General features: G+C 43.0%; 1 protein-coding gene across 1 annotated transcript; it reads left to right on the forward strand.

Moving 5' to 3' along the window:
- The first annotated feature begins 1,329 nt into the window (after positions 1 to 1,329).
- LOC122164104 (corticotropin releasing hormone binding protein) lies at positions 1,330 to 9,318 on the forward strand. Its single transcript, XM_042825850.1, has 7 exons — positions 1,330 to 1,432; positions 1,820 to 1,913; positions 2,395 to 2,552; positions 4,287 to 4,497; positions 5,631 to 5,779; positions 8,194 to 8,311; positions 9,088 to 9,318. The coding sequence occupies exons 1-7, from the start codon at positions 1,352 to 1,354 to the stop codon at positions 9,243 to 9,245; spliced, it is 969 nt and encodes a 322-aa protein (XP_042681784.1). The 5' UTR covers positions 1,330 to 1,351; the 3' UTR covers positions 9,246 to 9,318.
- The last annotated feature ends 14,081 nt before the right edge of the window (positions 9,319 to 23,399 follow it).

The following is a 23,399-nucleotide window of genomic DNA, read 5'->3' on the forward strand; positions in this document are numbered from 1 at the left end:
CTGGTGGCTGGGGCTACACCCTGTGGCTTTCCAGCAAAACCTCAATTCCCCAGTAGCTCCAATGGATTTTAGGTTCTGAACTCCACTGGTGCTTCTGACAGTGCTTATCCCAAACCACAGGACTTAAACCATTCAAGGCAAGGACATGGAGATGAATTAATTCAACCTCAGTTCATTCTGCCATTGTCTACTCTGTGCCCTAAGCAATTTTAACAACCTCTGTGCATCATAGTGCCAATGTTCAATAACATTTTCTGTTTCCTCAGCATGCTTTATGCTGTACAGAAGGGTTTCTGAGGAATACTATGGTTTATAGGGAACTACAAATGTAAGAATTATAGCAGAGTGAGGTCAAAGTGATAGGTATACAGACAAAATAAAGTTTTATTATTATTATTTGATCAGCCAGTGGTGTGAATCAGCTGGCAAACGTTTCTGCTTACAAGCCTTATAAGTGAAAGCAGAAGCAGCAAAGCTAAAGCTTTGGATGTTTGTGCCTTTTTTTTTTTTTTTTTTTCTTTCTTTTTTTTTCTGAACCAAAGTGAGCTTTTAACAAAAAGTGTTCTCCTGCTTAGTGCAGGAGATGTTAGCATGATACTGAGTTTGGTTATTGTACACAAGGCATGGATGGATCACCTGAGGTCAGTAGTAAAAAGAACATGCCATAAAGCAAACCTCTGCTGAATTTACAATTTTCAGTACTCTGCAGAGTATAGATCTTCACCCCAGCTTCATTTTTTGAAGGTATTTCCTTGGTTTCCCTTTAGATCAGGAATGAGAAACAACTGTATCGGCCGTTCAGTGGGAAATCCCCTCTCCGGAGCTCCTAGGTTTCCTAATTCCAGTGAAAGCTGTGTCTGAGGGGGAGGCTGCTCGGTTTTCCCGTGTCCTTCCAGCAGACCCGTTGTGCGGGAGCAGGAAGACTTCGCTGGGGCAGCAGGAGGAGCCCCGGGTCCGGAGTGCCCCCGGAGCCAGCAGCGGGAGATGGGAGGGAGGGATGCTCCTCTCCTGTCCCTTTGCGCTTAGTGCCTGGAAATCTCCGTGCCGAGCGGGGACGGGCTCTCCCCCCGAGAGCTCTGCAGCTCCGCCAGACAGAGCCGTAGTACTGGCACTGACAGCGCGGGGAGCGAAGCGGGTGGGGTATTCGCGGCTCTGATTTGGACCCTCGTCATGCCCACGTACTGTGTCACTGAGAGAGGAATTCAGTTACCATGGTTTAACCTATCAGTACGGGGACCAAGTGCCTCCCCTCCCAACTGCTCTATAAAAGGAGTCTCTGAAGATGCCCCGGCGGCTCCTGACTGCCGGCTCCGAGCAGCAGGTGCTCAGCGCGCACGGAGGGGTTGCCGCTATGCCGTCTGTCTTCCAGCTGCAGTGCCACCTCGTCCTCATCCTGCTGGCAGCCTCCAAAGGGGACACCCGCTACCTCGAGGTGAGCAACGCGGAGAGCACACCTCTGCACTTCTCCACTCTCTGCTAACTTTATCCACAGCCTCGTGCTTTGCTTTCCTCTGTTCCTATTCCCACTGCCCCTGGACAAAAGACTGACATTATCACACACCCCTGCATTTTCATTCATTTACCTGTCCTTTTCTCGACCTTGTGCTTTTGGCTAAGGAACCAAGTCTCAGTGTGTGGGGCTCACCTCTCAGAGGCCGGGTTACTCCTCAATGCAGCAGCTCCCAGCTGTTAGCAGCTGTTAGCAGCTGTACCCCTTCTGGAGCAGGGACACGATCTGCCCACATCTGCTCTGGAGAGCTGCGGGGGGGGGGGGCTGCATTTTGTGTTGTCCCATCTTCTTCCCACCATCTCCCCGCAGGTGAGGGATGCTGGTGAAGATGAGCCCTTCCTGCTCCTCAGCGAAGACCTGAAGCGGGAGCTGTCTGCAGGACACATCTACCGGCGGTCTCTGCGTGAGTTATCTCTGATGGTGGGAAGGTGCAGAGGGAGCTCGCGGCTCTTCGGGAGAGATGGGACCGAGGGGAGAAGGGTGGAGTGTTATAATTTCGGAAAGCTGAAGCAGGGATCTCAGAGCAGGGCTCTGAGCAGGGCTAGGGCCGGGGCTGCGGTCTCATCAATGGGAGGGTATTACACTCACAGCCCCAGGCAGAAATCAGCTCCAGCAGATGGGGTGGGTGGAGAAGCTGTGATGAGTGAGGAATCTGAGGGAACTCAGGGTCTGCACACCTGTGCGCATGCACAGCAGTAATTTTGCACCCCGATGCGTTGACGTGTCACACCAGTGAGCATCCCCTGGAGCTCAGCAGCTTTTGGGTTCACCCGTGACCCCCTCCTCCCCGCTGCTGGATCTATCCCTGCTGTCCCCGTGCCTGACAGCAGGCACTGGCTGTGTGCTGCCTGCAGGCAGAGCACAGCCCGGCCCTGTCTCTGCAGGCTGCATTGACATGCTGAGCATTGAGGGGCAGTTCACCTTTACTGCCGATCAGCCCCAGTTGCACTGCGCCACATTCTTCATCGGTGAACCTGAGGAGCTCCTCACCATTGAATATGACTTTGTGAATATCGACTGCCAAGGAGGTGACTTCCTGAAGGTAGGGAGCTGCTGTTTGTCTCCATCCCTGCTCTGGATACTGGGTGCTGGCTGTGTATGGTAAGGGTATGTGTATGGGTATGGTAAGGCAGCGCACATGCATGAGTGCCTGTGTGCACACAGAGCTTTTAAAAAGCATTTGTGACTGACTGAGAAGTTGAATTTGCACAAGCTAAGGCTCTTGACCCACTAGAAGGCTGTTCTCATTGCTTGTGTTATCCCACGAGCCGTGCAAGCACTGATGATGCGCTCTCTGCTGTTATTGAGCCAGGATCTCCATGCTCAGGGCACTGGTTAGTTAGGATGTGGATATTTGCAGGAAGGATTTTCAAATGACCCTGCCAGAGGTTTTCAGAACACTTGTTCTGACTCAGTGGGAGGTTTGTGACAAAGAGCAATTCATACTCGAGAACAGGAAAAGCATTCTGCTAGCAGACAGAAGAGTTGGATGAGATTTGAAGTCAGTTGTGGAGGTGAGGGCGGGCAGGAGAGCATCTGTTTGCTTCTCTGTCACCGTGCTGCACTCTGAACACAGCACTGAGCTCTGTGTGCAGCAGCAGGCTGAGCTGCTGTGGAGCCCTGTCTCTCTGCTCCTTGCTGGGGTTTCCCCAGATGTTGCCGCAGGCTGTCTCAGCCTTCTGTGTGCTCAAGTACCTCAAACTCAGAGTTGTTTTCAAAAGCTGGTCAAACACCAAGTGATCTCCAGGGCTTTGTAATAGTTTCCTTCCTTTGATTATTGTGTCCCCAGTTCAATCATTATGCTGCAGTATTTCTACAGGTAGCTTTTCTCTGATGTAATCTGAGCAGGTGCTTCACAAGACTTCCAAAAATTTTCAGTATCAGCAAATCAGGAGACCAAGTCCTGCAGCTCTGCCATCACAGCATCCCATGCACATTCACAGAACTACTCACCATATCAGTTGCAGGATCTGCTCCTCAGATGCTTGAAATGTTAGAAAGGAGCGCAAATGGAGTTGCTGGGTAGGAGAGGGAAACAAGAGGAAGGTAACTTCATGGCTGTGCTGGAGTTAATAGCTTTCGTTTCTGACACATTTCTCTGCTCATGGGAAGGGCAATCTTTTTGCTATTTTTATTGTGGGGGAAAGATTTGTAGACAGTGCCGACTAATTTCTTGCCAAGTAGGCAGAGTTGGTGCTGCATTCCACTGGCTAGAGTCTACTCAAAGAAAAGACACAGGAGAGTGTGCCAAAAATTCCTCCCCAGAGCTTCATTGTGCTTCTGGGCTGAAATGAATGAGGCCCCTGGGCTCGTTAAAGATAAGCTGAAGATACAGATAGTGGAAAACTACAGGCCAGGTCAGTGGACCTAGCGATCAAGGCACAAGAAGACAACTTTCTTTGATGTGGCTTTCACATCAGGTTGGCCAGAAGCCAGTTTTAGTAGCAATGGAATTGCTATACTAATGAATCCAGAATCTGATATCAATTTGATGGTGTTAAAGCAAAAAGAACTGTTTCCATCAAAGATACGTCACCAAAACAGTCATTTGAAGGAAATAAAAACAAAATTAGGATTTATACCTGTTCTATTCCTAAGTATTGACTGAAGCTTGGATTAAATGCTAGGGAGTATATAAACAGAATTTTTGGTTTTATTTGGAGGCTCTGAATTGGCCATCAAATGTCAAAGCAGTGCCCATAATACTTTACGCTTCTCTTCTCTGCTGGCAGGATGATACACAAAAGTCCTGGTTACAATTGTTGAACCCCTGCAGGTTTTTGATGGCTGGATACTCAAAGGAGAGAAGTTTCCTAGTTCCTTGGACCATCCCCTCCCCACTTCCCAAAGGTACACAGACTTCTGTGAGAGTGGTGCTGTCCAGAGGAGTATCAGGTCATCACAGAATGTGGCAATGATCTTCTTCAGGGTTCACCACCCAGGCAATGGATTTACGATCACAGTCAAGAAGAGTGCCAACCTCTTCCGTAAGTCTGATTTCGTGTTACCAAGTGGCTTGCAGTTTTGGTAGGAAGCAGAACAATAGTGTCTGTTGGTACTGAATTCTCTGATAATGTCTGCACTGACACAGTTCTGGTGAGTTTTTCCTGAGTGTCTGACTGTTTCAGTGTACATCTGTGCAGGAGAGAGAAAAATAACAAAGTACGGAAGAGCACTTGAGCATTGCTTCTGTTTTAGAATAAGAAGGATCTTTCAAAGCAGATGTCTCATATTGAACACTGTTACATCTTATGATGTTTGGTTTGAGCAAGTAGTATTAAACCAGAGATTTTAATCTTAGCAACTTCTGAATATGAGTGAACAACAAGGAAAAAGTATTTGAAAAAATTCAACAGTACATTTAGTATACAGAATGGTGATGTGAGAAGTGTTTTGTGACTCCAAGAGTCTAGTTGTAAGTTATTTCCCTAAGTCTTCAAGCTGCCAGGGCACAAATAATGGTCACTTGCATCATTTTTCCAAAAGTGGTAGTGATGCAAACAACAAGTGTGAGCTGTTAAACTTTAAGACAAAATCGGTCTGTGCTGTTCTGGTTCCACAGAAGAGTTTGGGTTGGAAGGAACCCTCAAAGGCCATCTAATCCAACTGCCCTGCAGTGAACAGGGACAACTACAGGTAGATCAAGTTGCTCAGAGACCCATCCAGCCTGACCGTGTATCTCCAGGGACAGGGTGTTTCAATGGGATATGTCATAGGGTAAGGAAACCCAGCAATGAGGAGCAAGATAGGACCTGTGGTTTGCTGGCAGTATCAGGTGATAGCAAGTGAAAACAAATGAAAGCCTTGCATACATGTTTACCGTTCTTCAAAGTGGCAAAAAGTAGCTGATGTGTGCATCTGGGGCGCGTGCTCTCCCATGGACAGCTCATCCCAAAACTCTGCCAGACCTGATACTATGCCGTAACCGGTGGATGGAGAATTTCTAAGGGACAAACGCTCTTCAAGAAAACCTAAAAATACCACGTGTATTTTTCAGCATCTGTCTTCAACTCTCAGCTGTTAAACTGTGTTCTTTGTAATTTCTAGAGGTAAATGATTTTACTACATGTGGTCAGTAATGACAATACAACTAACTCTTGTACCTTCTCCTGTGCTCCAGCTTGCAATGTCATCTCTCAGACTCCCTCAGGAAGGTTTACCATGGTCATTCCTCATCAACACAGAAACTGCAGTTTTTCTATAATTTACCCAGTGGTGATAAAAATCTCCGATCTCATCCTGGGACACTTAAACGGCCTCTTTTTAAAGGTGAGTTGTTTGTTAGCTGGCAAATTACTGTTACGTGCAGTTTTCTTGGTGGGCTGAAATAGGGGTGGCCACAGCGCTGGCTGTTGACAATGTGTGTGATCCAGAGCAGTGTGTGCTCAGCCTGAGAGCTGGGTCCCCAGAGACCAAATCTGGGTCTGTCTGTTGCCTCTGTAATGTTGCAGAGACAAAACAACAGTGCAAAGTGCCATTAAGACATGTAAATATTTTGTACTTTAAAAAGGGTAAGAATTACATTAGAAATAAAGGAGTGCTCTGCCAGAGTTGTCTGCCTGCATTTAAACTTATCTAAGAAGTACATAAGTTGCTCCAAAAGTTATGTCTCCCACGTATTTCTATGGAAACTACAACAGATACAAAGCACACTCTACAAAACGTAACTCTATTCAGTAGAGAAAATTCTCAGCTACAGAATACCCAACATAGTCACCAGTGTTGGCCAGTTCATGGGGATGAGTTGAGATTCTCTTAATTTCATGATGTGACAGTGTGTGTGGACATTTGTATGTGTTTAACTTTCATGTCACTGTTGCCACTGCTGCAACACACTGCCTTGCTGTTCAGGCTCCATAAACATTCAGCAAGCATCAGTGAATGTCAGTGGGTGCTATTTTTCTGCGTGGAGGGACTCAGTGCCCCACCTTTACTTCATGTTCATTTCCATGGGAGACACCATTGTGTCAAACTGCCTTTCTGTTGCCACCTGTCGTACAGCAACAAAACATAATGGAATATTGGTGGGAAGGTTCAGCCTCCACTGCCATTCCACCAACAGCTGCCTCTGTCATTGTGGGACAGCATCGTAAGGTAGGAGACATTACTTTTGGAACAGTTCTCATAGCAAGCACTCTGAACAGAGAGGAGACATGGATTATGCAGCAAAATATTATCACAGTGGAAATCCAGCTACATTTGGCTGATCCTCTGCTCATTGTGCTGAGCATCCCCTGGTCCATGTGCTCTGGCACACATCATTTGGTGCTCTGTGATGACCAGAAAGAGAGGACAAGAGATGCTGGTGTCATCCTGTGCTTGGAAGGTCTAAAAACGTGCAGGTAGCAACATGTCAAAGGGTAAACAGCAAAGATGTTTGTTTTCTGCTGCCAGTGAGACTGTAGCCTCAGTCTTCCCTGAGGCTTGCCAACATCTAAGCAGCAGTCAGGGCCCATGACCATCTTGGCATCATAGCAAGGTGCTAGCAGGAGACAGGGCATGAAAAGGTACGCATAGAGGAAGCAGGCTGGTGAACGGGCAGACAAGAACCAGTGGCAGTGTCTCTGTCAGTGGAAAATATGGGCTCATTCGTTTTTGATTTTGAGGGGTTTGCCTCAAAGAAAAGTTTTAAAGAGTTTAGAGTAAAATGAAGACACAGCTATTTGGTTTTGTACCCCAGCATGTGTGTGTGCTACCCCAGCATGAAGGACGGCATGAATGACAGTGCTAAGAGTATCTATTTTTATTAAGGTAAGGAATACATGATAAATGTTAGCCACACGTGCTGATTGGCAGCAAGAGCTGATCTGCTAATGCTGCAGAAAAAGAAAACAAAAAATGAAGAAACAATTTATTAACAGCATCCAGGCTTCAAAACTTGGGTAGAAAGAGTAACTTGCACCTAAGCTGATAGAGGAAGAGGAGAAGTTAGGAGCGTCTCAAAAGTCTGATAGCAAGGCCTAAGACTCAGGAAGAAAAACTTGCAACCCTGGTGGAGGCTGGAGAACTCTGGAATGGCACTGGGCAGAAGCAAGGAGCTTTTAAGGATGTTTAAATCTCACTTGTACAGTGAAGGAGAATAAGAAGTGTTAAGGAGTGATCAATGAAATGGCAGAGTAGATAGGAAGAGATCAGGAACAAGGCTCAGCAGTTCTGTGCCTTGACCAGATTGCAGTGCTGGAGACAGGCTGCTGACCAGAGACAGTGGGAATTTGGTTTGCAGCGTGGTGCCTGCGAACAAAACCAGCCACAACTTGTTGGCTTCAGCTGCCCTTTGTCATCTCTTTGCCTTACATGCTGCTTTCACAAGGACACTTAAGATAGAGAAGAGATAATTCACTGCATGCCAGCTGGGTGTGGGCGCATGTGCAGCGCTGACTCTGTTCATTTGGTTAAGGTTTGAGCACCCAGGATTAGATTGCTTACCTGTGCTGGGAGCAATTGGATCAACATCTTAACTACATGCCAGTGATTTTTCAAAGCCTGCTTAGGTCTTTATTTGGAGTTTTTTCAAGAAATTAATTTATAAACGTCAGATTGAAATCCTATTGCTTGAACAGCCTAATTTTTAACAGGCTTGAGCATAAAGTACTTCTGAATCCTGGTGTTGACTGCAGTCCTGTCTATAGAATTGTTGTTTTCATCAAAACATGGCAAGTAATTTTTATTTTCTGTCTTCTTAGAATCCGTCAGTGGGCTGTGCAGGAGTGGGGGACTTTGTGGAGCTGTTAGGAGGTACTGGCTTAGACCCATCCAAGATGTTTCCACTGGCTGACCTCTGTCATTCCTTTCATGGGTCTGGTGAGAGCTCCTCCTTCCTCATCCCCCTCTACAAATGAACATGTAACTGGAGGGGCCATGCACAGCTCTCCTAAGACAGGTTTCCTTCAGACAGGTGAACCTGACATGTAGCAAAAACATGAGAGCCAGCATCCAGGGGCATAATGCAGCACACCCATAAACAGCTCTATTTGCGCCTGCAGGAATTATGATAATAAGATTAAGCTACACATATTTTTAAAATACTTATGACAAATATGATTATTGATGTCAACAGACAAGCCTGGAAATTCGTAATAAATGCAGGCAGAGTTGTTACAGTTCAGCTATGGCATTTAAACTGCTTTCCTGGCAGTGTAAAGGAAGGGAAATCACACTTCAACAGTCTGGGTGCTTCCAGCATTGTGATGTAGTTAGTTTTGGAAATCTCCAGAGCAGGATGTCTTTACCCCTTACCTTCAACTTCTAGTATCCAACTGCAGCAAGTGCAAGCACACACCATCCTCTGTGTCCTATAAATGCATGACTGTAGGTGGGTGGGAGGGTGAGCAGCATCTGCCAGAGTGAAGGCTGCAGCACCTGATGAAATAGCAAGACTGTTACAAAGGAAGACTAACAAATGTAAAATAAGGTACTTAGTCAGCAATACCAATGCTAGCCAGTCGTTGCTATGCTAAAATATTATTTGTTTCTTTGTTTCTATTATTGGCTTGTAATTCTCAGGGCAACAGACCATTTTTCTCTCTCTCTCATATAATTTTATCTTAATGTCTTCTCTCTGTTTTTTCCCTACTTAGCCCAAATGAAGGTTGGTTGTGACAATACTGTGCTAAGGATGGTCTCCAGTGGCAAACACATCAATCGTGTGACATTTGAGTATTATCAACTTGATCTGCAGGAAATAGAAAACAGGAAGGAGAATAGCATTGAAGAATTCTGCTTCCCTGGTATCTGAAAAACCAGACAACACATTTTCATGTTGCTAATCATAATAATGTTCTGGCAAATAAAAAAAATGTAATTTTTCCTTCGACCAGCTGTTGGTTTCAAGCCTTTCTACGGTGCAAGCATTTTATTTTATTTTCTTCCTCATACAAATCAATCGTTCATACGAGCAAGGAGGAAAAAGCATATTTTTCTTCATTACTACAATTATTTTCTGCAGTATTTAAAATCACGTACTACACCCCAAATCAATAACAAGAATAGAAGGCTAAGTTTCCAGTACATGTATTATTAGGGGAATATACACAAAAATCCTATGTGTATCCAGTCAGAGCACATAAAAAAAACAACAGTATGTGTAAACTTACTGCAGAAGCTTTATCCTTTTATATCAAGAATGAACAAAAATATAAGGTGGTTGAATACATTTCCAGTTCTGTAGCAGGAAATCCAGCATTAATGTGTGTAAAAATGACTTGTTTGTTTATGAATATAAATGTACTATTTAATTACTTGTTTTTAATAAAAATTTATGGCATGGGTATTTCCTTACGTGAATCCAAACATGAATAAATAAATTCAAAGAGTTGGCAAAACATTATCGGGTTGTATTTTTCTGAAAAGCTCTCTTAACATTCTGGTTAAACTTCTTAGGTCTTATTCAGTTTTCTGGAAATGATGACTGTGAGCATACGTAGCTGTAAAACTGTGCAGTATTAAAGTGACATTATGGGCAGAGCTTTGGTTTGCTGATTTCCATACCCATTCAGGTGCAGTAGGTGCCAGCTGTTCACTTTTATGATGTTTTTAGTCAAGTGTCCAGTAGACCCATGGAGGCAAGTTATTTTTCCAGACCTTTGCTGATCTCTGAGAGGAGTGTAAGCCTGGTGAGCTCTAGGAAGCACAGCGGAGGACCAGGGCTTTGAGCTTGGAAGCATTAAGATGGATTTGCATGCTTTTTGGAGGTGCTACCTTGCAAACACTGGGGTCAACAGTTCCTTCCTTGATGTTCAATTACAAACACTGATTGATCCAGTTGCATGCCTGAAACCTTCAGAGCTGATCTGTGGCTCTTTATCTTACGTTTGGTCACCAAAAATCAAGTGTCTTGAGTATTCAGCAGCTGTGTAGTTATTTCCTTTGCTCCAGCAGAAGTGGGCAAAAACCTCAGGATGCCTTAGGCTTTGCCTTGGTAGAGTTTTGTGAACTCAGCTCTGGATATTAGCTAACTTAATAAAAGAGGTTATTAGCCATCTTACTAACAGATGGATGGCAGCATGGTCAGACTTGGGTGAGTGTGTCAACACGGCACGACTGTGCAAATGGAAGAGATTATGTGGCTATTTTAGGTTTTTATCCCGAAACCAGACAAAACCTTTTGAAATTTCCAGCAGCTTAGAGAGAAAAGCACTCCTCAGGGAGGGCCTAGGACCTGCAGCGCTGAAGCCATACTGCTGCTGGCCTCTCCAAGGAAAGGAGACCCTCGCTTGTGCCCTGGGACAAGGGCTCTGGGCCACCATGTCACTGCTCCATCCCCATCTGTCCCTCCACAGATCTCCTGGGCCCCCACTGTGATGCTAACTGAGAGGAAGGAGAGCAAGGGCTTTAAAGTATTGCTCCTTGATTTCTGAAGAATACTCAGTAAGGAGGAGATGAAAACACAATGACAGACTTCAGGTCAATCAGTTCAGGACTAGATCGCTGATGGAATAAACTCACAACCTCTTGCTTAATTTTGCTGAATTGTGGAATTTTCCATCTTTCAGTTTTGTTTGATTTTTTTTGACAACTTAATTACCTCCAAAACAGAAAATCTTGATAGTAAAGACACTTAATGCTTAGAGATTGAAGATTTTTCTTTCCAAGGTGTAGAGCAGTTGTTTCTATTACTAAGAAAACTTACCATTATAGATAGAGGAGAATGAAAACCAAAACTCTGTGGTTGACAACATAATCTATTGCTTTTACTGTGTATGTACTATTCAAGTATGTGGTGGTGCTGGAACAAGCAGTAACTTTACCTGTTCTTTTCAATCCACATAAGTCTGAACACCATCTATCATATCACTCCACTATGTTGTATGTCTTGAATGAAAGATAGACCCCCCCCAGCTAGTAGACCTTTGGTCTGTGTTCTAAGCTCTATTTCATGTACATAATCAATACTCACTTCAACCCATGCCCTTGTATTTATGGAAGCCTCTGTCACTTCAGCAACTGCAGAACTTCAGTCTTCAGAAATCAACTTACAGATGTCAACTGTCACAAACCCTCCCAGGCTTAGTTCTAGAGAAGTGAGAATGCATGGATTCTCTTCAATGGGGAAAAAAAATAAAAAAATAAAAAAAAAATAAAGGAAAATAAAGAAAAAATAACACTGCAAGAAAAGGAAAAAAAGAAGAAGAAGAAGAAGAAAAAGATACTTGAAATTTACAGGATTAAAAAAAAAAACGCACAGAAAAGGCAGTGTAAGATACATATGAGTAGCATGAATATATGTTGAAAAGATAAAAAAGAAAACATTGGTTAATAGGGTTATAGTCTGACGGCTTACAAGAGCTGGAATACCTCCTAATAATAAAATAAAATAAAATAAAATAAAATAAAATAAAATAAAATAAAATAAAATGAAATAAGAATGAAATAAAAATGAAATAAAAATGAAATAAAATAAATCAAGCTCCTAACAATACAAATTGAACAAAAGCCTTTGAAGGGGCATTGTATGCAAATATTGGCTTTGAGAAGTATTTCTATCTCCAGGAATTAGGTATTCTGACATCTTACATTGCAGGCAAAATAATCAAAACTTGCAATTAACATCAAAACACACAAAATTGTTGGGAGATGTGATTTACTAGTTTAGAGCAGACTCTGATGTCCAAGACTGAAACACTTTTCACCATGTTTTCAATTGGACATCACTACTGGTGTCCCCCTAGAAGTGGGAGCTTAATAACGCACTATATAGGAGTGCCTTCACAGGTTTGCATGGAAAACTACTGAACTTGAGCTGATGGGTTGACAATGACTGAAAAATTCTTCAGCACCACAGGACCTGCAGAGAAACCTAATCTTTGTTATTTACGTTGTTATTGTTATTATTTGTTATTGATGGGGAAAGGGAAAAAATCAATAATTACTACTGGAATCTCAACCATAAAAAACAGCAACATAAAGGAAATGATTCAACTCTCACATTTCTGTAGCAACATGAAATCCATGGTGGCTACTCAGAAAGAATTGCCCAGATAGTGGCTAAATTTCTCATCTTAAATAAGATTTAATGATTAAAAGTCTTGTATTTAAAGACCACACGATACATCTTTCACTTCAATGAAATAAATCAATAACAATTGCAGAGGTGTAAAGAACTGTGGTAATCCTTCGCTGTTAAAATTACCCAGAAGAGAAGATGGAAATGTCCTGGAGATAGTGGTAAGGCAACTAGAGCACCTGCCCTTACAGCAGTGCTGCCTTGCCTTTGTAAGGATCAGTCAGCCAAAACAACTTTTGTTGCAAGGCTTCTGGCAATAGAAGGGAAACGTTTTCATGGGACCTGCCAGCAGCAGATAACAGCTTGATATAGACTTATTCAAGTATGTTTTGGTCTATAACAGAAAGAAAACTCTTCAGGAACAAAGGTGATTCTCAACAGGTGAAGGGTAGGTAAATTTTAAAAATTTATTTAGAATTACTTCTTTTGGAGGTAAAAGCACCACAGAATGTTTATGATTTAAGAAGACTGAAGATCATGAGACTTTTCAATGATTTCCTGCCTTGTGAGGTGACCTCGGTTTTTTTGCCAACGAAACAGTGAAAAAACTTAGAAATTCTTCTGCAGTAATGTGCAACGCCCTGTAATAATATATAATAGCTCTTGTGAGCTAGAATTGTTCTGCTAAACTAATGTTGATTTTATCTTTTATGACTGACAGTGAAAATAAGTGCTCAGAAAAAGACAAGTGCCGTCTTTCTGAATGGCACTTTTTTTTTTTTATGACTTTTTAAATGTCTTCTAGCATTGGTTCTATGAGCCTGTGTACTGTGCTCAGCAGAGAGCTGATCCCATGAAGATTTGTAATAAGGAGGAGGTAGAACAGCAAACGAAGTAGATTTGCGGAACACATGAGATGCTTGATCATATAACCACCTTCCTGCTGAATATCTAATCCTGAAAATTTTAAATGCATCTCTACGGCCACCACTCTGCACTGGCTTCATATGCCAAGCAGATTATATGCTACTTATAGGGTTCATATGATTTTGTGCGTGTAGGGTGTAGAAGGCTCTGAACTCCAATGTTATGCACAGGAATGTATGTGGCAGCAGTTATGCAACAGCAACCAAATTCATTTTTAAGAGCTTAAAGAAATTTCACTTTTTTTCCATGAAATGCATACTTCTTAGGACCTCAAAGATTTACTTGCTCAGTTCTAAACACAAGCTAAATTATACTTCAAGGAAGTGATTCATTACAGTCATTTTTATTCAGTGCCTCATTACTTTGGGTATCTGAGTAACTTTCTTGTTGATAAATTGTCAGAGTTTTCAATTTCTTTCCTCACACTGCTTCTTATCTTTAAAGATCAGCAACAACTAATCATAGCAACTATGGATTCTGTATGCACATCACTTCCTATTAAAGGAAATGCAGTATATTACACGTGAGTCACTACAAAATGAAATTTTCATTATCTGTTCTTTTGAATAAAATTGATATTCATGGTACCGTGCTGCTGAGAATTACCATCAAACCATCAATTAATGTGTTGACTAATAGTTTTTTTTATAACTTTTCCCCTCAACATGAAAGCAAGCAGTTTTATAACCAGAATTAGCCTCTCCTCTATACTTAGCAGCCCATAGGAGGACTCACACAGCACTCTGAAAGATCCAAGCATATCTTTAATATCAAGTGCTCAGTGCCCATTTCATGCAGAACACATTGTCCACAGATGTCCCACCATGGACAGTCCAACCCTGGTGCAGGTATTGGAGGTTCTCCAGAGCCAGCATGGTGTTCTGCAGTATCACCTGGACCTGGGACACCAGAGCTGGAGGAGTAAGTGCTTCTGACCTTCAAGCTCACAGGCAAGACCTCAGATGTCCAGCTCTTCTTCTTCCATGCTGTCGTATCCCCAGCTTTTTTTTGCTGAGCCCACAGTGCATCACAGACCTGAACATTACAGCCTCCCACCCCAAATCTAGGCAAACTGTTATCATTGAAGTCAATCTCAGCTCCTGTCCCATGGCAGATGCCAAGTCCTGCTGATGGGAGGCAGGCACTTGGGAAGGGCTCTCTTTTGCGTGTGAGAACAGCAGAAGCTGTTCTGTCATCTACTGAGGCCTAGTGACCATTGTACATGCCTTAGAAACTCACAGCCATAGGAAGGCACTGGCACATATTTAAGTAAAATATTATGTAAAGCTCAGTCATTAAAACTATCTGAAGCAGTAGTAAAGGGTATGATTGAATATTTATCACACAATAAAAATGAAGATTACAGAATCATCAAAACAGCAGGTGATGATATATCATAATAATTTGTCTTAAGAACAATTATTCCATCTTTGGAAAACTCAGCTTTAATTAACTGACAGATGCTAGCAGATATCTCCAGCACAGTAGAGCTGACTGAGTTCAGGCAGAAGACTTGGTGATGATGACTCTTTCTGACACCTTGTTCAGATGTCAAAGTTTTGATTATGCTGATGGGGAACTTGCTGAGACCGCTGGTGGATCCCACCTTGCTGACTCCGTTCCCAGTGTACTTTTCCTGATGGGGAGTAATTACACAAGGTACCCGGCCCAAGAGAAGCTGGAGAACAGCTCCACAGTCTGCAGCCACTACCAGCATGAGGTGTTGTAGCGCTGCAAGCCAGCTCAGGTGCCTCTGACATCAAAAGTACCTAGATGTGGGTTTTGCAGATCTGAAAAAGATTTAAGGTATAGAGCTGAGGACACAGGGAAATAATCAAAACCTAACATTTCTGAGAGGCTTTCGTATGCTTTTGAAATAGGAGGTCTGTATTTACAAAGAAAATTACATTCCTCCTATGAGTTTCATGCAAGAACTAAATGCAGCAGATACTACAAAAAGCAGATATTCTTGTTGTGGCTTTTGTGAGGATATCACAAGATGTGATAAAATGAGCAACATTTTAAGAAACTCTTGACTTCAATCTCCCTCAATTTGAGGTGTTATAGTAAGCTGAAATTTAAACTGGAAACATCTCTTAGAGGAAGTCTGAACACAGCCCTGAATTTCTGGCTTCTCTTGGAAATATTTTGGCTTGGATATATATCTCTTCTGCTAAGAAGAGGGGACTGTAAACATGTTTCAAGCTTTGCCATAATTTGATTGGATTTAAATTAAATCGTCCTTCAGTCCCCACTGCTTATGACAAAAAATTGGAGGACAAAAGGAAGTGTCAGAAAAAAAGCCATCCAAATGGGATCTCTGATTGTTTAATCAGTCAAGCTCCAGCCTTACCTTGGGGAAAGTGTAGGCAGTTCCTTAATGAACAAAAGGTCCTGAGTCTTCATGCTGAAGGAAGCTCCCAGACTGAGATGAAGCTTTGAGAAGAAGCAACATTATTGGCATTACAGATTAAAACAGGCTCCTGTTAAAGTACAGAGGATTTCTTTAAATAAATTAATACAAAGTCACTTTAAGTGAAAATTAGAAAAGACCACTTTAGGAGTTCAGAGACAAGAAGGGAGGAAATTCTCAAAACAAAAGGCAGAGAAGGATTCAATTTGGGAAGATTCACAGAGCTATCCCCCATGCAATGCAGTCCATTCTTAATGCAGCTGACGCACATGTTTAGCATCTCATTAAATCAAAACATGTAGCTATCTTTGGAGAGAGATTTTTTTTGCTGATCCATTTGTCACAATAGTGTTGTCAGCCCTACCTGCCCCAGTATAGTACTTTTTCTGTAGGAAATAAATTAACCTTAAACATAGGAATTGCTGTATGTTTACTGTCACAATTTTGTTGGTTTAAAACACATAATGGGAATTAAAAAAAAAAAGCGATCACTCTCAGATCATCTGAGCTGTCAATCTCTACATTCAGACAAATGTGCAATTTTCTGGTGAGCTGGGGATGCAGTGGAAATGTCATTTGGCTCAATCAGTCTAATCTGAACAACGGGATAGACTGAATCACTGGGGATTTATCCCATTGTTTTTTGCTTGTTCTTGTCCTAACCTGCTTAATTCAGGAACGTGATCTATCAGTTTGTTCCCACCTCTCGGCTTGCTTGGAAAATTCTCCTACTTCTTTGGAGGAAAAAGGCAGAGCAGAAGAGGAAAGTTCTGGCAAGTGATTATTTCCGTACTTTACAGAGGACACATCAAAGTCAGGTAGACTTCCCTGAATTGGATTAAATGCAAAAGGAAAATCAGTGGGCTTGTACATCATCACCCAGGGCTACAATTATAATACTGTACAGGTACATGAGACCCCACTGTCAAAATGCCCCACTCATTTCAATCTACTTAACTCTCAATAAAAAGATCATTTAAATGGATAGTACAGGTGCTCCAGTTTCTTGTACAGTTGATTAATTGCTGATCATATTAGTTATTGATTACAAGTGGATTAACTACTATTTCCTATACAACTTATTGTTACTGTTAATTAATGCTGTTTTTTGAACAGGGATATGGTTTCACTGAAGGGTTCTAATACAGAGAATGTACTATAGTATGCAATAATCTTGCAAAACTCACAAGTGTGGTAAAACTGAAAGCAAGGTAACTTCACCAAAAAAATGAAAGAAGACACCATAGCTGAATAAGCACGTATTTGTAACAAAACAAGCAGTCTGGTCTAGGGCATAGTGTAAGCTATGTAGAGATTGCTTACGAGGTTTTAAACTTTAGCAGAACATCAGCAGGGGAGGCTGGTGGGAAGGCTCATAGTGAAGCAGAAAAAGATGGAGCCATGACCATGGAGAAATTCTGGTTCAGAATTTCAATTCAGAATTGAATTGAAATTTTTAAATTCAGAAACTGAAATGGGTTTGGGTGTAAATGTCAGTCCCTTACTGGGAGCCTTGTGGGAGCATCCATGGATGACAATCTGCCAGTGTCACTGAAGAAGGCATCCTTGACTTCTGCAATCACAGTCACTTCAGTGGCATCGTAACATTGGCATTCTGATGTAGCACAGATGCAGACAGGGATGCCATCACAACACACAGCATAAGCTGCAGCCTTCATGGTGGGAAGTGGTTTCCTCTCTGTAGAAATTTCTGTTTGAAATTTCTGAAAGTGTAAGAAATGCTACACAGCCTGTGAGGAAAGTATTATCTTTAGGAATGGAGGGTTAATACTGTCTTGTGTGAATAGAAACTTAAAGAAAGGGCATTGCGCATACATGGAACAAGAGAACTTACGTAAATTCAAAGTGATGTTCTATTTTTGCTGCTGTTAATTAAATGTTATCTTGCATGCTTCGAGCTTACAAATCACTTCAGCTATTGTCAGATCTCAAGTAGTTCCCTTCATTTCTTCTTCTCCACAGAAATCAATTCGAAAGTCTCGTTCAGTGATTTGCTTTTAATTGGAAAGCACTCCCAAATGCAAGCCTGAACAATGCGGTCACTGATGTGCTTTGATACTGGTTATTTGTCAAGCCGGTATTTAAAACGAAACATCTGTCTGGAATCTGTAGTGTGGTTTATTTTCATCCTTTTGCTTTTTCCCCCAGGTTTGGGCGAGCCTCAGGAGAGGTATGAAGGAAGGCAAGCACTGGGACTCTGCTGGGAAGCTGCAGAGACTTCAGACCATTCAAGGTGATGAGCTGGGAGCCTACAGAAACAAACCAGTTACTGAGACTGGCAGGTAGGTTTTTTCATCTCATCATCACTCCCTCATGATACTGGGGAGGGAGGGAGGGAGATCTTAATAGCTGTTTGTTTCATTCTCCTCTAAAAATAACAGAAGTCAGCAAGTGGGTAGGTTTTGACTTTCGATATATATGTGGTTCCTCTGCTGAGCAGTCAGAACATGCTTGTGACTGAGGCTGGAGCCATACTGCTCCCTGTTGAATTCCCTCCCTCTCTGCCTTCTCTTTCTCCTGCCTTCTCCATCCTTTGCTGGGCTCTCTTCCCTGTGCTGCTCTTCTGGCTGACTTATAACATCAGTCCTCTGTGGAGCCAGAGAGTTGTCCCAGTTCAAGAAGTAACTCACCTGGTAGTGTGGGATGGAGGCAGGTTCAGGCACCAACAAAGGGCAAGGAAACACTGGAGCAGTTGGAGGCATTCATGGTTTGTCAGAAGAACTAGTTAGTGAGCTGCTAGTGCTTCGTAATCATGCCATGAACTTTGCTTTCAGATGATGACCTATGAAACAGATGGTGACAAATGGAACATATTAAAGGAGAGGGCTTCCCTTTGCAAGTCACAGGTTTGTGCTGTATGTTAGACATCATTTTATTTTCTTTGGTGTTAGTATCTAGGAAAAAGGATTCAATGTCATGAGTCTCTCATCGTCTGTTTATGTGGTTTTCCTAGGAAAAGTGGAGAAACAAAGTTCTTGAGCTGCAAGCTGCGTATTCCATAAGGAGAATGGCTCCACCGACAAACGTTAACTTTGTCATCATGTTGCATACCTTTAACAAGAGCTATCAGGTAGTACTAAATTGAGCACTGGAGACTGGTCTCTTTTTTAGTTAATATTTTCTCCTAGCTTAATAGCACTCTTGAGTATGTTATCTGTTCTGTCTTTTAAAAATGAATGCATAGCAATTACTATTGGTTTTTGTTTTTTTGTTTTTTTGCAGGACTGTCATGAAGTATCTTTAACCCAAATAATACATTACCCAAGGAAAATTATCATTAAACAGATAGCTTGGTCAGCTTTCATTAGAAAGTCAAGTCATGACTTCTCTAAATTGCCTTTATATGTCCCTGCCTTCCCCATAAGCTCCAGCATATGAAGGCTTCATGGATCACATAGGTCCTGTGTGCCTGTAGTGACCACTGTCAAAGCAGAAAGGCTCAGCTCCTTAGGACGTGCTCTGCACCCACTGAGACTTCGCTCTGACTCAGCTGCTATTACTCACTCCTCTGTTAAAGGATTAATCCCACCTCTGGTTTACCACGGAGTTTTCCCACTGCTACTTACATAAACCACTTTTTATCCCACTGGTATTTGTATTTTCCACATTGTTTGCTAAATAATGGAAAGCAAATTGGTCCTTAGTAGGGACTCTGGAAAAGGTCCAAACTCTCCCACCCTTCTTCCCTCAAGGCTGACTTAAAGAGAATGAGCTAAGAGATATAAAGTGAGATCATCTTCTAGCTATAATGGCATTAGTTTTTTCAGTCCATTTATTTTTGTACTTGGAGCCAGTACTTAAAATTATATGTAAGAAGTAAAGTCCACTGGCATGTGGCTATTTTTAAACAAAGAACAAAAATATTTCAGAAAGATATCACAGAATTAATCCTAGCCAAAACTTGAGCTCATAGCCATCAAATAAGGTAATTGTAAGATGGGAAAATGTATAGGCCAGAACTGCGTGCTGAAATAGAGCTATTCCTTGGTGAAAAAAACACAGAGTCTCCATTTTTCTCTTTTTATGATACTCACTTGTGTGCACAAGCCAGGAGAACATTTGAGTGGAATGGCACAGATTTATTACCCTGGATGCTGACTAGGATTCACTGAAAATATTTATCCTACTGAAATAAGAAGTGCCAGGGACCCAACCAGGAAACAAAGCCACCTGCCACCCACACAGGGCAAGTGCTGCTTGGCTCAGCTTCAGACCAGATCCCTTCAGTACAAAACTTGGGTGTGCTTCAGAGAGCGTTTCTTTTCCAGGGTCCCATCCCTTCAGGCAGTGTGAACTATCCTACAACAAGACAAGCTTACTCTGCTAAAACGTCAGCTTTTAGCAGGAGCTATACAGTCATAGGACCCTTCAGCACTGCCTTTGTGAACTTAAAAACCATAACATGTTTAAAGGTCAGAGTAACAGGACCAGCACTAAAGCAAAAAGTGTGTGATGGCCCTCATACAGGAGAGGCCGGTGAGAGGTGATGTTTCCATGCTCCCACATCCATCTCTGCTGTCCCCTTTCTACCAGCCTGGCTGAGGATGATGCTGAGATGAGGTAAATGTGGTGAAGGTGCCCCAGTATACTCTGGAGAAGTGACTGGGTAACAGGAGCTGGAGACCTCAGAAGCCTACTCCAACATAAGGGCTCCCAGATCAAGGCGGCTTTGTCGACATAGAAACATAGAATATTTATGTTGCATTTATAACATGTTATATTCATAACATATGTTTATGTTATTTAGAAAAGACATCCAAGGTCATCAAGTCCAACCATCAACCTAATCTAAGAGGGTTTTGCATAATAAAAAAGCAATTTTCAGCCCTATTAGTGTGTTTTAGAGTTGAAAAAGAGGGCTTATGCTCTAGAAACAATGTTTTAGACCTTGATATGAGGTTTTGAACATTTCACAGTGGGGCTTTGGACTTTGCAGCTCAAGCTGGATCCTGAATTGATGCTTTTGTCTCTCAAAAAAGGCATTTGATCCCTGAAGGAGACTTAGGGCCCTAAATATCAGGCTTTGGCTCTTGGCAAGCTTTTGGCACTAGTACGGATGTGCTGAGCACTAAAATGAGGCTTTGGGCCCTCACAAAGTGGGGGATTGGCTATTAATAGATATGTTGGGCCTCAGCCCCTTGAATGAGACTTTCTGCACTAAAAAGAAGGCTTTGTGTTACTAGAGAAGACCATGGACTCCCAGGAGGAGGCTTTGTGCCCTAAAAATAACATTTGAGACTATAAAATAAAACTCTGGGCCTGAAAACTAAGGCTGCAGGTGATGAAACATTGACTTTGGATTCCAAGTGTAAGCTCTGAACCCTGAAAATAAGAATTTGGTGCTTAATGACAAAGCTGTAGCCTGTAAAATCATATAGAATATCCCAAGTTCAAAGGGACCCCATAAGATCATTGAGTCCAACTTCTGTTTCCCTATAGGACCACACAAAAATTAGACCCTACATCTAAGAGCAGGTACATGCTCTTAGATAGACACAACCTGGGGAGCCTGTTCCAGTGCCCACCCTCCCTCCCTGTGAAAAACCTTCTCAGTATCCAACCTCTCTCCTGCCACCACTCCATGCTGTACCCTTGGGTTCCACTCTCCATCAGAAAGAGTAGATCACTGCCTATCTACCTGCTCCCTGGCACAGGAGGAGGCCCACAGACTGTGATGAGGTCTCTCCTCAGTCTCCCCTTTCCCAGGTTAAACAAACCAAGGTCTTCAACTCCTCCTCATATGTCTTCCACTCCAGACTTTCACCATTTTTGTAGCCCTCCTTTAGACACCCTGTAAGAGTTTTATGACTTTTTTGTTCTGTGGTATCCAGAAGTACACACGGTGCTCAAAGTGAGGCTGCACAGCACAGAGCAGAATAGAACAATCTCTTTCCTTGCTCAGTTGGCAATGCCATGCTTGAGGCACCCGAGAACATGGTTGGTCTTCTTGGCTGCTGACTAACGTTCAAGTTGATGCTAATCAGGACCCCAAAATCTCTTTCAACAGGGCAGCTTTCAGTGTCTCATCCCCTACTCTGTATGCATATCTAAGGTTTCCCTTTACAGGCACAGAATCTGACACTTGTTCTTGTTAAACTTCAGGGAGTTGGGATTGCCTAGCTCTCTAATCTGTATGGATCTCTCTGTAAAGCCTCTCCACCCTCAATGGAGTCAACAGCTCCTCCCAATTTAGTATCATCAGCAAATCTGCTGATGCTCAAAATGCCTTCTAGTTCTACATGAAAATAATTTATGAGAACATTAAAGAGAACTGGCCCTAAGATGGAGCCGAGGAAACCCAACTAGTGATTGGCCACCAGGCTGATGCAACTTCACTTACTATTAACCCCTTGGGTCTGACCCATCTGGTCTGAGCCAGTTGCTCATCCACCCACCACATTTTTTTTTCCCATCTTCATGTTGTCTAGAAAGAGATACTGCAAGGAACAATATTGAAAATTGCTGAAATCCAAAAGATAACAACTGGCTTCCCTTTGTCAACTAATTGGGTGATATTGGCACAAAAGGAAATTAAGCTAGTTAAACAAGACTTTCCCCTCACGAACACGTGACCATACTGTCCTTCAGGTGATTTTCAGTAACTCACAGCATAACTTTCTCCATAATTTGATCAGGCACTGAAGTGAGACTGACAGGCCTGTAATGACCAGGCTCTCCCTTCTCTCCTTCCTGCTTCCTCTGTGTCACCAGTAATGTGCAATACAGACACAGTTGCTCCAGTAGCACAGAATATGCCCTGCAGTGAGCCAGCCCCAGATGTGTGATGGCCTTCAGTCTGGCAGCAGTGTACAAGTTCTCCAAGTTGATGTTGTTGACAGGAGAATGGGCCACACCGGAAATGAGCTGGCCAGGGTGAATGGCAGCAGTTGGTGGTGTTAGGGCAGGGACAGCCCCATCCTCATCCCTGGTGTAATCACCAACTGGGATGGGCTGGAAGAGCTGGCATCATTTCTTCCACAAGCCAGCCATGTGCCCCAAGTAGCTGGCTGCGCTGGTCACCATTGTCCCCCCGGTCCCCCATCACCAAGAGTGAGAAGATGTACATGCTGCACTTTAAGGCCTTTGGTGTGCCAGCCATGCTTGGATGCCTCACTTCAAGCTGCTCCTATAGCTGCACAACTGGTGTGGTACTAGGCTCTGGTGTTTGCATGATATTTGTGGCTTTGCACTAGCTCATTTCTCCTTCCACCTGAATATGTCCAGGGAATGCCTCACACTTCACCTCAGCCAGATGCTGGCAGCCTGTGGAGTCCAGCCTCTACCAGAGATGCTCCAGCGCCTGAAGGAAACATTCTGCTGCTGCCACCTGTTCAGTGCCCACCCCAAGCCTGTGACAGTCCTCCTGTGGAGTGAGCCCTCCCACTGCCTTGTGGCCCTCTTCACCCTCTAGGTTCTGGGGGTTGTTGGTCCTGGGCTTACTGAAGACAGCACTTCCTGCACCTCATTGGGGTCACTCCAACAACCCCCTACTGCTCCCGGTCAGGAGCAGCATGTAGCTGTGAGGCACTGCTCAGCACACGGCACAGGGCCAGGGCAGGGGATCCCCTGCTGAAGCCACAGTCACC

The sequence above is a fragment of the Centrocercus urophasianus genome, unplaced genomic scaffold, assembly GCF_019232065.1.
Source record: "Centrocercus urophasianus isolate 14NV4802_14NV808 unplaced genomic scaffold, USGS_Curo_1.0 seq_25, whole genome shotgun sequence".
Taxonomy (NCBI): domain Eukaryota; kingdom Metazoa; phylum Chordata; class Aves; order Galliformes; family Phasianidae; genus Centrocercus; species Centrocercus urophasianus.